General features: G+C 46.2%; 1 protein-coding gene across 2 annotated transcripts in view; it reads left to right on the forward strand.

The window, feature by feature from the left end:
• The window catches only part of DNMBP (dynamin binding protein), a 583,091-nt gene extending 568,242 nt beyond the window's left edge, over window positions 1-14,849 (forward strand). For both annotated transcript variants that reach the window (XM_086922586.1, XM_086922587.1), the window contains one exon: window positions 12,955-14,849. In XM_086922586.1, coding sequence (XP_086778712.1) covers window positions 12,955-13,140 — 186 coding nt within the window. In that variant the 3' untranslated portion in view covers window positions 13,141-14,849. The remainder of the gene's footprint in view (window positions 1-12,954) is intronic.
• The last annotated feature ends 207 nt before the right edge of the window (window positions 14,850-15,056 follow it).

A 15,056-nucleotide genomic window follows, 5' to 3' on the forward strand; every position in this document is an offset into this window, starting at 1 on the left:
TAGGTTTTGGGGTACAGGGGTATTTTAAGGGTTCAGGGCTACGTTTGGGATTTGGGGTACAGTGGTATTTTTAGGGTTATGGGGTAGGGTTAGGGGTACAGTGGTATTTTTAGGGTTCAGGGCTAGGTTTGGGGTACAGTGGGTTTTTTTGGGTTCAGGGCTAGGTTTGTTTTGGGGTACAGGGATATTTTTTGGGTTCAGGGCTAGGTTTGGGTTTTGGGGTACATGGGTATTTTTAGGGTTTAGGGATAGGTTTGGGTTTTGGGGTACAGTGTATATTTATAGGGTTAAGATGGGTTAGTGTTTAAGGGTGTTGGGGTATTTTAAGGAGTAAGGGTGGGTTATGATTATGGGGTGCAGGGGTATTTAAAGGGAGCAGGGTGGATTACCACACGATATGAGACATGGCATGAAGGGCGGAACGTACCACACGCCCCCAGCGTTTGTCACGCCCACAGCACAACGCAGACACGCCCACAGCACAACGCAGACACGGCCACAAGGGACTACTTTGCTGGCACGGTTCTTTTACCTTTTAAATGTATGTGGTAGGCGTCTGCATAGCCTATGTCCTTCTGCCGCAACTGCCCTTTCCAACGCTGTATTGGGTGTTGTGATTGGTGCTGTGGTTCCTGAGATTACCTGCCTCAAAGGTTTGGGCTCTCTCTTTATTATATTAGTATGGATTCCAACCCTTGTACATGCTCCTGTAAAAAGAAATCTATGTATTTAGACAAATTTTCCAAGGGTCCATCGCAGACCGCTATAATCGGCCTGCCTGGCGGTCGTTCATTATTTTTATGAATCTTCGGTATAAAGTATATAACAGGCGTTTTGGGATGTTCATTTTTTTAAATTTTGAATTCATTTAGACTCAATAGTCCCAAACTTCTCCAGGCAAGTAATTTGTTGTGTAACTGATCCTGCATAGTTTTATACTGGGTAGGGGAACTTCTATGATAACATTCAGTATCATTTAGTTGACTATGTGCTTCTGCCATGTATTCTGAAAGCGGCCAAAGTACTATGTTCCCCCTTGTCAGAATTTCTGATCACAATGTTTTTTTCTTTCTTTAATTTATCCATTTGCTGTCCCTATCTTCTTTCTTGACTAGTGAATTTTCTTCTGGTCATGTTTGTTGTCACATTAAGTATCTTGACTTGCGCCACTACCATTTCATTGAAAATATCAATTGGATCTTTTGCCATTACTGGAGTGAATTTCGATTTGTTCTTGAATGGAGTTATAGGTTTCTTATTGCCCATTCTCACCATCTCCTGCGCATTTAATTGAGGAAATCCTTCCATATTGGTTCCACTTTCCTCAAAAGGATTCGAAATCTGAGATGGAGTAGTTGAATTGACCAGCAATATAAGGTCTGACAGTAGGTCATAGTCTCCTGCTACTAATCCTGGAGTAACAGACCTATGTGGTGGATGACGTCCATCACCCTCAGCGTATGTTTACAATTTATGGAATTTTTGAAGTTTAAGCTTCCGTATATATTGAAAGACATCTGCCCTGGTTTGTGCATATATATATACATACACATATATACACATGTATGGATATTTATGTAGGGGTTGGGGAATTCCGCGGAGTTGCATAAAAACTCGGTGGAATTCATGTTCCACTTCACCCTACAATAATACATTGTGCTTCTGAAGCACACCTAGTTTATAAAGATTGGCTGTTTCCATGATTAGGCACAAAGGGAGAAGGTTTGTACAAACGCTCCAGCACACTGAGGCTATTCCGGTGGTATGTAGGTACCATATAATTGCATGATTATTGAATATTATATTACTAGGCACCAGAATGAATAAAAGTGGTTTGCCACGACCCGAGAACTTTGTGATATAGTTCACTCCATTTAAAGAGCAAATTCCACAGTTCCCTACATCGTACCCGACATGTTTCTCCCTCACTCCATGCACCAACTTCCTGTCCCACAAACCATGCACTGACCTCCCGCCCAAAGGACAGTACTCCAGAGGAGCAGCTATGTTTTAGTTGTTTACAAGGTGCACTAACATCCCTCCTCCCCGACACAGGCACCCCTGGCGTGGGCAGGTACTCACGCTGAATTTGCCAGGGGTTGATCTGCTTCCTCTGGAGTGGCATCTCTGCTGCCAGTTCAGGGGTGGGAAGGAGTTTGGCTTCGTTGAGCATCCAGAATGGATTCCATTCCCAATCCCAGGGTGGGGTCAGGCAACTCTGCAAAGCATGGGTAGCACTAGCAGCACCCTGGTGCACTCACTCCCCGTATCGGGTGTGTTCCAGGTCCACCCTGCACCCGAGCTAAAGTTTGACTGGAGTAGCCAAATGGTCCCAGGCCTTGTCCGGAGTCCGGACACAGGAAGGTACTCTGGACTCTCCCACCTCCTGATGAATAACCAGAGGTGCCCCAGCTCTGCCTGACCTTAAAATGCCAGTGCTGGACTGTCTCGTTATCCACTGCCATCTTTAGGTCAGGCAAAGATTGACGTTTGAGGAATACTGTATGTTCCTGATCTTCTTGCTCTAAGGCTAAAATGTACAAATACCATAAGCACCCTCAGAGACCCATAGTCTGGGTAAGAGCACCAGGCGGACTCCAGACCCTTTCGGTGAGGCACTATGTTCATAGTAGGGCTGAGCGGCGGGGGTAAACTCCGCCACATGGCGGAATCAGAGTTTTTTGCAAGCCCAGTCTCCTGCGGTTGCTTTATAACTGCGAAAGCGAAAATGGGGCAGGGAGACACGCGGTCACCATCCTCGGCGAATTTGTCCTGGAGACCCAATCCCCTGCAGCATGTCCGAACGATGGTATAGGGAGGGGGCCACGTGGCTCCACGGACCCCAAACCCAAGGGCTGGGCGTGCAATGGAAAAGGGAGGAAGGCAGCTCAGCTCCCCTCTTAAAGCCATTAATGGGCTTGGGGACCCCATCCCTCAGGGCCGGCTCAGCGATACCCTGGGGTTGCCCACCAACAGGATATAGCGGTTTCCCTGCCTGCACTGTTGCGGGCAGGGAAACCTATTTGCTCTTGCTTGGTGGGAGCAATTCAAAGCTCCTGCCAAGCGAGAGCAAACTGTAAGGCCACTGCCAATGGGTGCCCAGGGAGAAGCATTTTTAGCATGCCCCCCCCGTAGTCCCCAACAATGGTGAAGTGGATGCCCTAGGTGGGCTACAGGGCACCCACTCTTTTTTGGTAAGGAGCCGGGCGATGGGGACTCCTTAACTGATTAGCCAGGCCCTGAGACCAATATCGGTCTGGGGAGGAGAGATGTGCGTCTCCCTCCACTTGTTAAAATTGCAGGGCCATGTGAGATGGGGGGGCCAGGAGACCGTATTTGGGCCAGGGAGGGGTTCTGGATGTCCCCCTCCCCCATAATATAAACGATGGACCCCGGTGGAAATTGTCCCTGAGGCCAAATGCAGCCCAGGGAGGGGGCAACGTGCCCCCCCCCCCCTAAAAAGAAAAGTGGCGGGCCATGGGGGAAGGGGTCCCTGGGCCTAAAACATACCGGGGAGGAGGGCTGCGTGCCCCTCTCCTGGGTTGGCTGCTTTTGTGGGGTTGGACACAGGGCCTGGCTGGAGGCTGTGGGCAACCCCCGGGTGCCCACAGTTGACAGCCGTGCGCAGTGTGGCTGTAGTAATGTACGTTAAAAAAAAAAGATACATTCACTGAGAAAAGCAAAGATTACTGGGATGATATAGTTAGTTCATAGAATTTAAAAAAACATAGAAATTCTCTAAAAATCCAAAGGTTACTTGTTATATATGGATTCATATTTGCTCAACCGCCCCTTCAATGATGAACATCTCTTTGGTGGATCAAATGTTATAAAAGATCAGGAAGGGCACTGATTCCCCCCCCCCCCCCCCCCACCCCAAGCCATGGGTGCTGTCCAGACTTCATCTTCTAGAAGCTCTTTTCAGAGACACTAGTATAAAGCTTACCTAACAGAGGCAGCAGCAGTCTTACCACCATCAGGCACCCCAATGGTACACGAAGGGTGTATACAGGGGCAAAGGAAGTTCCAGGGAAAGAGGCTTTCACCTCAAAACACCTCTACCCTATTTCTCCATAGCCTCGGGTTCACTATAAATGCCACCAAGTATCATGTACCACTTCTCTAAATCTAGTCCACTTAGGGGCAGTACTGAACCTGGTCATAACCAAAGCCTACTCCAGCCAACAGAAGTCCTGACATTCCAGCAGCTCCTAACTATTTTTCAGCCAAATAGTCATCTCACAGTCAGAGCTTTTATGATCCTCTTTGCATGATGGCCTCAGGCATTGCCATAGTACCCTAAGCCTGGCTACACATCCACCTGCTGCCGCAGTGCCTTTCAGCCAAATAGTCACAAGCAGAGGATCAAATGGAGGATCTAGTGTTTGTAAACAAACTGCAGTGCACATTGCTTTCTGCAGTAGTGGAACACCAATAATCTGTTGCAGGCATTTCTTAGACCCTATTCCGTAATTAATTAGTTAATTAATTGTGGGTTTGTAATGCGCTAGAATAGACTCCCGAAGGAGTATCTCTGCGCAGTAGACCGCTGGGGAACCCGTCCGGGCTTTCCCTGTGAGATAGTCCCTACTGGGTATCTCCAAGGTGAAACCAGGCATCCCCGGCGTATGTGGGGGGCCGTTGTGGAGATGAGGCAAGCTAATGCCCAGAGTTTCCGAGTGTGATTCCTGGTTAGAGTAGGCACCGAGATGAGTATTATCGAGTCCGCTGACCCTGGTCCACGACCCTGCGGCGTCAGGAATTGAACCCTGGTCCCGGGCCGTCCTCTGCTCTCGGGTCTGCCGCCTCTAACCAGTGAGCCACACCACTCCACGAAGTTAACATTACCATGGACGGCTCTCAAGCCGGTTGGGGGGGTGCATCTCAACCATCAACTATCTCAAGTTATTTGCCTTTTATCTCGCTGTCAAAGCCTTCCTTCTGCTCATTCAGGGCAAAGTAGTCCTCTCTTCATCAGGCCGGACAACATGACTGCCATTTACTACATACAAAAAGGGCGGCACTCCTTCTCTTTCCATCTCCCTGTTTACCCACAACACCTGGCAATGGGCCCTCTACTGCCACATCCACCTCATGACAGAGTACCTTCTGGTGGTGGACAGCATTGTCACATACCTGCTCAGCAGAAAGCATCAACAAGTCAATGAGGGGAACTGCACCCACAAGTCCTGCACCAGTACTTTCGATGCCGAGGCACTCTACAAATGGACCTATTTGCCACCCCCGAAAATGCCCAAGCTTCACCTCCAGATAACCTCATCCACAGTCCATTGGCAATGCACTATAGATGAACTGGTTAAGAATCTTTGCCTACATTGTGTGCCTCTCCCTCTCCTTCTATTAGTGGTATGAAAGAGGTAGCAGTCATCTCGAGCTCTCATCCTCATAGACAACTACTGAGCCAGACCGCTCTGGTACTCAGCACTATTTGAGATGTTTTCAGTCACCACAAGAATTTCCTGGTTACGATAAGGATCTTCTTCTCGTAACCAGGGTCAGATCAGGCACCTGGACCCCAGACAGCTCAATCTAGAGATTTCACACCTGAGATCTTAGAGTTTTGTTACCTACGGTTACAGAAATGCCTGGACATCTTCTGAGAGTCCCGCAAACCTACTGCATCTGCCAACTCCTGGGCCCTCTAAAATCTGCATTCCAGGATATCTTCTGCTACCTGCTCCATTTCCAAAAGTCTGGCCTAGCCTACACCCCCAAACCAATGCATGTAGTAACCGTATCCGCCTACATTCAAAACAGAGAACATTCCTTCCTCTTCCATATACTCATTATTAAAGCCTTCATGAAAGGCCTCAAAAGCGTTTTCCCTTCTAGAGTTCCCCATGCTCTGGTGTGGAATATTAAAATAGTCCATACCAGACTCACATCCCCCCCTTGAGCCCTGACACTTTCCCTATCTTGTTCCTTTCCTAGAAAGTAGTTTTCATTGTGGCCATTACATCTCTTGAATCAATTCGTGAGTTACAAGCCCTTACACCATAGGAACCCTTCATTCATGTTCATATAGACAGGGTTGTAGTAATAATAATCATACTAACAATAAAGTAACTTTTAAAGCGCATAGCTACCTCATGTGAGGTGTCGCAGCGCTAGGTACGGGTCTCCGCCAGCCTAAGTGCAGCTATTAAACCCCTGGAAATCCATAACTAAAAAAACAAGTTTTAAGTCTTTTCCTGAAAAGACATTCTGACTAGAGCTGACGAATCGCATGGGGAAGAGCAAATTGCAGTTTAGGTGCTAAATAACTGAAAGAGCTACCCCCTAACCATGCACTCTTTACTTTGCGACCACTGGCCAACAAGGCCCCTGATGATCTTCAATTCCTCGATGGACATATGGTCTGACAAAAAGGATTGAAGATACCATGGGCCTTTGTTGGCGAATGCCTTATGACAATAGCACTAGACTTTGATAGAGGATCTCCACTTCAAGTGCAGCCCCGGTAGATGCCCGCTTTGGCAGATTTAATAGGAGACGTACATCAGAGTTCTGCACTTTTTGAAGTCTCTTAATCCGCCCCGTGTGACTCCAATATATACAAAATGTTACAATATTCAAACCTGGACACATTCAAGGCTGAGCCACTGTTTTTTTTCTGTTTTTTGCAGACTTTGATGGGAGGCACTGTATTTTCCTCAACCTCTTGAACAGTACAAAGCATTTTCCTGCCCCTGCAGTTGTTTTGCTGTCAAAAGACAGTTTTTCATCAAACCAAATGACAAGATTCTTGACCCTGGGTTTGGGTAGTGTAATGGGCCAACTCATTAAGCCACAAAGCAGTGGATTTGATGTTTGAATTATTGCCCAAGGTCAGAACCTCGGTTTCCCAGCATTAAGTTTGAGACCATTTGAATCCATCCACCTAGTGACCTCGGCAAGGCAAAGGCATAAATAGGCGGCCATGTGGGAGAATTCTGTGACAGCTTACTAATAAGCTGAGTGTCACCCGCATGTGAGATGATAGTAAACCCATAGCTTTCAATGACCTCAGCCAGTTGGTGCACGTACACATTAAACTGGGTTGGACTCGGAGAGGAGCCCTGCGGCACTCCTTGCTTCAGTAGAAATACTTTTGACTGATGAGGTTTTTATGACACCTGAAAGGTGCACCCTTGCAAAAAAGAAGCAAACATGCTCAACACTTTATGGCCCACACCACATTTCCAGAGTCTTTCAATTAGGATGTTATGTGATACATAATCAAAAGCGGCATTGAGGTCCAACAGTAATAGTGCCAGTGCCACAAACTCACCAGCGCCCACTATCTGATAGATTGACTCAAGCCAGCAACAAGGCTGTCTCAGTACTGTATGAGGGACGAGAACCTGATGAAGTCCTGTGAAGCAGGTCATTACTCTCAATAAAGCTTGAAAGCTGCTTATTAATAAACTTCTCTGTATTATTGGAGTAGAGTGGTAGCAATGAAGCCGGACGATAGTTTTCTGGCTCGATGGGATCCAGCAAAGGATTTTTTAAGGAGTGGAACCACTACAGCATACTTCCATCGCGGAGGCACCCTATCAGAGGCTAGAGAACAGTTAAGCAGCTCACTGAATACTGTGTGGACCACCTCCGCACCTCACCTCAAAATGGTCAAGGATGCTGGTTCCAGCAGAGAACCTGACTTCTCAGAAGCAAGTAGCAGAGTCTGCTCCTCTGGCTCAGTTGGCTTGAACTTCAGCAGCTTAGCTCTATCCTTCGAACAGTCGAACCAAGCACTTAAACAAGTGGCATCTCTAGCTTTTGCAGGAAAGGAGGCATATATCCTATCAACGTTTTGAAGAAATGGGCTACGGCTGCAGACCTCCTCTGATGGCGAAGTAGAAGCTGAGCGATACAAAAGGGGATGATGGACGGAGCGTTTGAGCAAATCAAACACTCACCCCCAGTCAACTGATCTGGGTTTAATCCATCACCATTCTTTAGCTCACTCTGCCACCCCAGTTCAGACATGGCCATATGCAAATCAGTCTGACCCTGTGCCTCATGGGAACAGTCCAGCTGGAACTGCCAAGCCATGTCTTCCCTGGACCGGAAACAAGCATCCTGGGACCGGTTTCGGATTCATAATCCTCATCAGCCAGGCTATCTTGAATCCAGAGGCAAATTGAGCAAGGGACTCACATCTGAGACCTACAGGTAACGAAGAAAGTGACTTCAATAGCTAAAATATTTGCATGACGAGTTTTGAGCTGACTGAATTTTATTAGTGTAGAAGTCACGATGGTATTTCTTGATATGACAATGGTAAGTTTTAAGTGCTGCCATTTAATCTATTTTACAAGCTGGATCATATGCTCTGCGCCAAAGGCACTGACACTTTTTTAATACTAGCAGACCCTCCTCAAACCAGCCAGCTGATGGTTGTTGTCTGCAAAAGATCTGGTTCTCTGCTAGAGCTATTTGATCTAATTCTCCATTAATCCGCTTATCCATTTGTGGGTCGGCTATGTCAGTACAGCTATCCATAACAAGCTGACTAGAGGGCAGAGCACCACAAAATTTAGGAGGGGTAACCTTGGCCCACTCTGTGTTGCACATGTGGGTACATGACGGATAGACGCTTTCTCATAAGAGACCCAAAAAGGGATGGCAAAATGGTTGGACCAAGTAAGTGGAATAGGGTGATCAGTCACTATACCAGCCAAATTTGAAAAAATAGGATCATGGAAGTTCCCAGTCTGTGTATACGGGAGGAAACATGTTGAAGGAGCAGTAAACCCTCCAAATCTGCAGCCAAAGTCGTAGCTGCTGCACAGGTATTATCAAAATGCAGATTAAGATCTCCAACCACTGTAAAAGTATCGAAGTACCATTGGGGACAAAACATGTTAGAACTTCACCCTAAGCTCTTTCCTAAGGTGGCCTCCCCTTTTCATGTCAAGCAAACCATAGAGCTCCAAGTATTTTACCCACAACCAGACTAGTAGAGAGAACCCTCCACATCTTAGATGTCAAACGCACTCTCACGTACTACATTGATAGAATCAAGCCCTTTGGCAAGGCGGACCAGTTGTTTGTAGCCTTTGCTGAACCTCACAAGGGAGAACCCATATCTAAAGCAAACATGTGAAGAGGCCAGTGCAGACCAGTGTGCTATACCACAAAGCTAGAAGAGCCCTCACTGTCATACTTAGGGCATACTCTACACACAAGAATACCACAACCATAGACTTTCTGGAGAATATTCTCATAGCTGACATATCTAAAGCAGCCACTTTGTCAACCTCACACACGTTCACTAAATAATATTGTGCAGATATCCATCCAGACGGCAGACAATGGTTGACCAGACAGTCTTAAGGACCTAATTTCAGACATCTCAATCGTCCACAAGCTAGCCACTATTTGTGAGGGGTACAGCTTTAAAGGCTATACTGATCATTTGTATCCACAGCAACATGTTACGAAGGGAAAATACTTCCCTTTCAGCATCTACTCGTGTGTAGCACTGTAGATTCACATGCGCCCACCATTTCCCTGTCATCTTGTGGCTTTGAGCACAGAGCTCTTCTTTTATTAACTAGCCTAATTTAGAAATGTAGCTGTGCTCCATACTGAGTTTGCTCACCACTCTATTCTACTCTCCCACTCTGTGCTACTCTCCCACTCTGTGCAAAAAACAATCCAACATAGAGATGGCGTACATGTGCATGACCAACTAAGGGAGGACTCGCACTATTCCTCATGACTCAAAACACTTCTTCAAAGAACAAGCATTAGAAATGCAATAGGTCTCGCAGCATTAGAGTTAGTGCTTTTAGAATTGTTTATGGGTTTTTTTGTAAATCTTTAGCATGAGGTTGAGGGTGAGTGAGGGTGAGGGGTTGAGGGTGAGTGAGGGTGAGGCTGAGGTGTTGAGGGTGAGTGAGGGGTTGAGGGTGAGGGGTTGAGGGTGAGTAAGGGTGAGGGGTTGAGGGTGAGTGAGAGTGAGAGTGAGGGTGAGTGAGGGGTTGAGGGTGAGTGAGGGTGAGGGATTGAGGGTGAGTGAGGGTGAGGGGTTGAGGGTGAGTGAGGGTGAGGGTGAGTGAGTGAGGGTGAGGGTGAGTGAGGGTGATGGGTTGAGGGTGAGTGAGGGTGAGGGTGAGTGAGGGTGAGTGGTTGAGGGTGAGTGAGGGTGAGGGTGAGTGAGAGTGAGGGTGAGGGGTTGAGGGTGAGTGAGGGGTTGAGGGTGAGTGAGGGGGAGTGAGGGTGAGGGGTTGAGGGTGAGGGGTTGAGGGTGAGTGAGGGACCGCAAAGCTATGGGGGGCAGAAATACCACAGGAGGGGGCTATAGCATAAATACCACTGGGAGTTGATAGAGCGGGAAAACAGCCAGAGATTTGCAGGGCAGAGAGAGCACCACAGCGAGACAGCAAGGTGCGAACTCTGTGAGATATTGTGACCGGCGCACGGTGGGGCATTCCCAGGGTAGAAATGCACTGGGACAGTGGCAGGACAGAGAACCCGCGCGTAATCTCAAATGACGGGATTACGTCCAAGTCTTTAAACTTTGAATAAGCAGTGTGCCATGAAAATACGTTTCAGGAAAGAAGAATGTATGTTTCTTGACTTAGATTTCTTCTAAGAGCCAGCGGCTGGTTTTTTTTATGTTCTCGACGGGCCTGACAATGTCTTCTAAAGCACGAATTCACTTTTAAATTGTAAAATTATATAATACGGCCAATTTTTTTCATTTCTTGGTACAAAACCATGAGAAATACAATAGCTTTCTGGGGGCATTAACGTGTGTGCATGCCTGCAGTAGTAAAGGGGAGCGACGAGGGAGGAACAGGGGGAGAGAGTAGACCGAAGGACCCCCTGATGAAATAAAAAGTTAATGGGTGAGAGGGCAGCCGTGAATCGTGATGAAAGGAGACGTGAATCGTGATGAAAGGGGAGGGCAGGAGTGACAGGAGGCATGTGATGATATAATGCGAGGAGTATGGAGATAAAGGGAGCCTTAAATGAAAGAAAATACAGGGGAGGAGAAGAGAAGCACCGTTGTGATGGAAACGAAAGCATAGAAAGTAAAGAAGAACAAGTCGATGGTTTTCATTACGTTGTTTTTAAGGAGGGAAGAGAGGGGAGGGGGGAGGAGAAATGCGAGACGGCGGGAAGGGGGCAGACATCGCGGGGAGGGGGCGGAGCGGGGGAGAGGGTGTGTGTGTGTTGTTAATTTTTTTCATTTCTTGGTACAAAACCATGAGAAATACAAGAATGTATGTTTCTTGACTTAGATTTCTTCTAAGAGCCAGCGGCTGTTTTTTTTTATGTTCTCGACGGGCCTGACAATGTCTTCTAAAGCACAAATTCACTTTTAAATTGTAAAATTATATAATACGGCCAATTTTTTTCATTTCTTGGTACAAAACCATGAGAAATACAATAGCTTTCTGGGGGCATTAACGTGTGTGCATGCCTGCAGTAGTAAAGGGGAGCGACGAGGGAGGAACAGGGGGAGAGAGTAGACCGAAGGACCCCCTGATGAAATAAAAAGTTAATGGGTGAGAGGGCAGCCGTGAATCGTGATGAAAGGAGACGTGAATCGTGATGAAAGGGGAGGGCAGGAGTGACAGGAGGCATGTGATGATATAATGCGAGGAGTATGGAGATAAAGGGAGCCTTAAATGAAAGAAAATACAGGGGAGGAGAAGAGAAGCACCGTTGTGATGGAAACGAAAGCATAGAAAGTAAAGAAGAACAAGTCGATGGTTTTCATTACGTTGTTTTTAAGGAGGGAAGAGAGGGGAGGGGGGAGGAGAAATGCGAGACGGCGGGAAGGGGGCAGACATGGCGGGGAGGGGGCGGAGCGGGGGAGAGGGTGTGTGTGTGTGTTGTTAGGAGACGGACGTGCACGCGCTTTTAAGGTCAATGCGCATGCGCATAAGCTCAATGCGCATGCGCATTGACCTTAAAAGTCACGGGCACTGCAAGGAATCGCCACGATTCCTTGCAGTGTGGATAAAGAGTGGATAACTCGCAATAGTCTCGCTTGCTCGATGTAAACTTGTAAACTTGGGGATTTGTAGAGCGCAGTTGTTGCCCGTGGGCGTCCAAGCGCTAGGGAAATCGCAAACCTACAGTGCACATGGAGGGGAAAGAAGATAGCGGGGTTTAGCAAACAGATGTGAAGAGATGGGTCTTCAGTTGTTTGCGGAATAAGTTAAGGTTCTGGGTGGCTCTAAGATGAAGTGGTAGGGCATTCCAGGCCTTCGCTGCGTTGTACATGAAGGTTCTCCCGCCTGTTCTGGATCTCTTAATTCTTGGGACGACTGCCAAGAGGGTCTGGCTAGAGCGGAGATTCCGCTTCGGAATATACTGACAGATCAGGTTACGGGTGATGATAGGACCCCTGTTCCAGAAGGCTTGGTGGGCTATACATAGCGCCTTGAACAGAACCCTCTGTCGGACCGGTAACCAGTGGAGGCTTATTAAACTGGTCCTAACTGAGTGTCTGTGAGGGATTTTAAGTAGGAGACGAGCAGCGCTGTTCTGGACAGTTTGTAGCCTACGAAGGGTATATTCAGGTGCACCCAGGTAAAGTGCATTGTTAAAATCGAGCCGGGAGTGGATGAGTCCTTGGATGGCTGCCTGTTTGGCTTCCAGGGGGAGGATGGGGAAGATTTTGTTTAGTACCCTCAAATGCGCATCGACAGGCGAGACCTAAAAACATGCAAACCTCCAAGTTAAGACACTAGATGGCAGGAGCACGCAGAGATTGTGAATCTAGAGCACTACGAACAGATGCATACAGTGTAAGTAACATTTCCCTTCCTTTTTGTCATACTTTGAGACATACAGATTGTTTTAATGAAAGAATATTCTGGCTTTAATCCCGGAATACCTGTTACTCGTTTAGTTCCCCTTAAATTGTATGTAACTTTCACGGCTCTTGAAAGGATATTTATATTTTTCTCGTTCCTTATTCTACAGGTTTATTATGCTGTTTATGCTTTTGAAGCCAGATGTTCAAACGAGCTGAGCGTTACGGCCAATCAGAAACTAAGGATCTTGGAGTTTGAAGATTTGACGGGAAACAATGAGTGGTGGTTAGCGGAACTTAATGGACGGCAAGGCTATGTGCCATCCAGCTACATCCGCAAGTCAGAATATACGTGATCTTTACTTGACAGTAAAATAAAGACAAGCACCTTGTGGTTGCCTCTGCAAGCTTTGACCCACGCCAGCGCTTGTTTGTGGTGAATCTGGGAAAGTGATCTCTGGATGCGAAGGGCTTGATATGCCGATGACATCACTTTCAGTGTTGTAAGGACGACAGTCTGTGTCACTTCTTGGATCTCATGCAGTGGTTTCAAACTCCAGGAAATGGATATGATTTTTGCTAAGCTTCTGGAGAAGAGCTCTTCCACTCGAGCAAGAAGTGAGACAAATGCAAAAACAAACATGAAATTGAATGATGAACGATGAAGGTTAATTGGCAATGGAAGACACTCGTTGTGACAGTATTAAGGCCCGCCGAACAATAGTCGGAGGCAACGGTGACATAAGCATCTCTGTTAATGACGCTAATCAGTGCTGCTGAAGTGGCAGTTCCTAGGTCTCTAGAACGGAGTTGTCCCTGACCCCTTTTACCCACTGTAGCGTTCCATCAGTAGTTCTTGGAACCGAGTGAATTGACTAAAGACATGCAATCCACGTGCTTTTAGTCCCTGTGTGTGGCTGAGAGATTTGCAGTGGGTTGCATTGTGGTAGAATTTGTGAGCTGGCAGATGATTTGTGTTATTTTTTTAAGAGTATGATGTAAGAAATTGCATATTTTTTTATTGTTACAATTATTTTGCCTTTTAAAAAAAACAACAAAAATAGCTTAAAAGGGAACAATTACTTTTTTAAGGCTACGGAAGAGTTTCTCTTTGCACCTAGTTCCCTTTCAAAGCAGGGCTACACTCTTGCTTGGGAGATATGAATTTGTGATCTTTCTAATAGCTCTGAACCAATCTTGCCTCGACTATTATTTCCCATGAGTTACTCTAATTATCGTCACTGGTTGCCAAAACAGTATTAATGGCAAGGAGTCTGCGACAAAATTTGTAGTGACTAGTTGAGGAGTTTCAAAGGTATTGTGAGCAAGATGGGATCGTGGGATGGTAGGAGCCGGGCCTAGGAATGAGGTGCAATTGAATGATCTGTTCTTGGCCCAATCTACCATGAACTGATGGAAATCGCTTCCAAAGTAGAAAATTGCATCCGTGACAAGCAAAGGGTAAAATGGAAAATTGTCTTGTTTATTTGCATTACTTTAGTATTAAGAACTAGTTTGTAAAGGATGCTTCCTGGGACTTGACCACAAGACACATTTTGCAAGTGACACTAAAATGCAGAAAGGAGACACAGAACCACCTGGGTGCCTTTAACTGGTAAACCCTGAATGCTCCTAACTACCCCACCTCTCCCCATGTCGAATTCTGATCTGTTCTCATCGCAGTAATTTTTTTTTCTTTTTCTTGCCCTGCTCTGAAAAGAGTACACAGGAAATGGCTGCCAACAACCATAAACGCGCTCCTAATATCAAATAAATCTTCCATTGTGCTGATTTTTTAGTGTCCTATTTATTACTCCAGTATCCCTTCTGTTGATATAAGTGCAACTATGATTTCACTGCATTGGTTTTATCTACAACTGTTGTGCTACTGTAAATAGGAGTTTGGAAAGTCTTTTTTCACAAGAATGTATAGTTTAAAAAAAAAATCAAATGTCTTCTGTTGGACACATTTGAACACATCCAGTATTTTATATCTCTTTGAGCAACTAGCAAAAACTGTTATTATTGTGGCCTTTCTGGGTAATAAAGACTCCTTTTTCTCTTATAATGCTGAGCTTTCTCTTTCCTTGACATGTTATGTCTGGCATTTCAGAAATATAATTTCTCTCCTAAGAAGAGACCTTTATTTGTGAAACACATTAATCTGCATTTCATTTCACATAGTCAGTTCTCCATTTGCTTCTGTTATCTTCAATCCCGAATTCATAAGTAATATTACTGCTTCATTACGTTTTCGTCCAGATTGGTAATG

This window comes from Lissotriton vulgaris, chromosome 5 (genome assembly GCF_964263255.1).
Source record: "Lissotriton vulgaris chromosome 5, aLisVul1.2, whole genome shotgun sequence".
NCBI lineage: Eukaryota > Metazoa > Chordata > Amphibia > Caudata > Salamandridae > Lissotriton > Lissotriton vulgaris.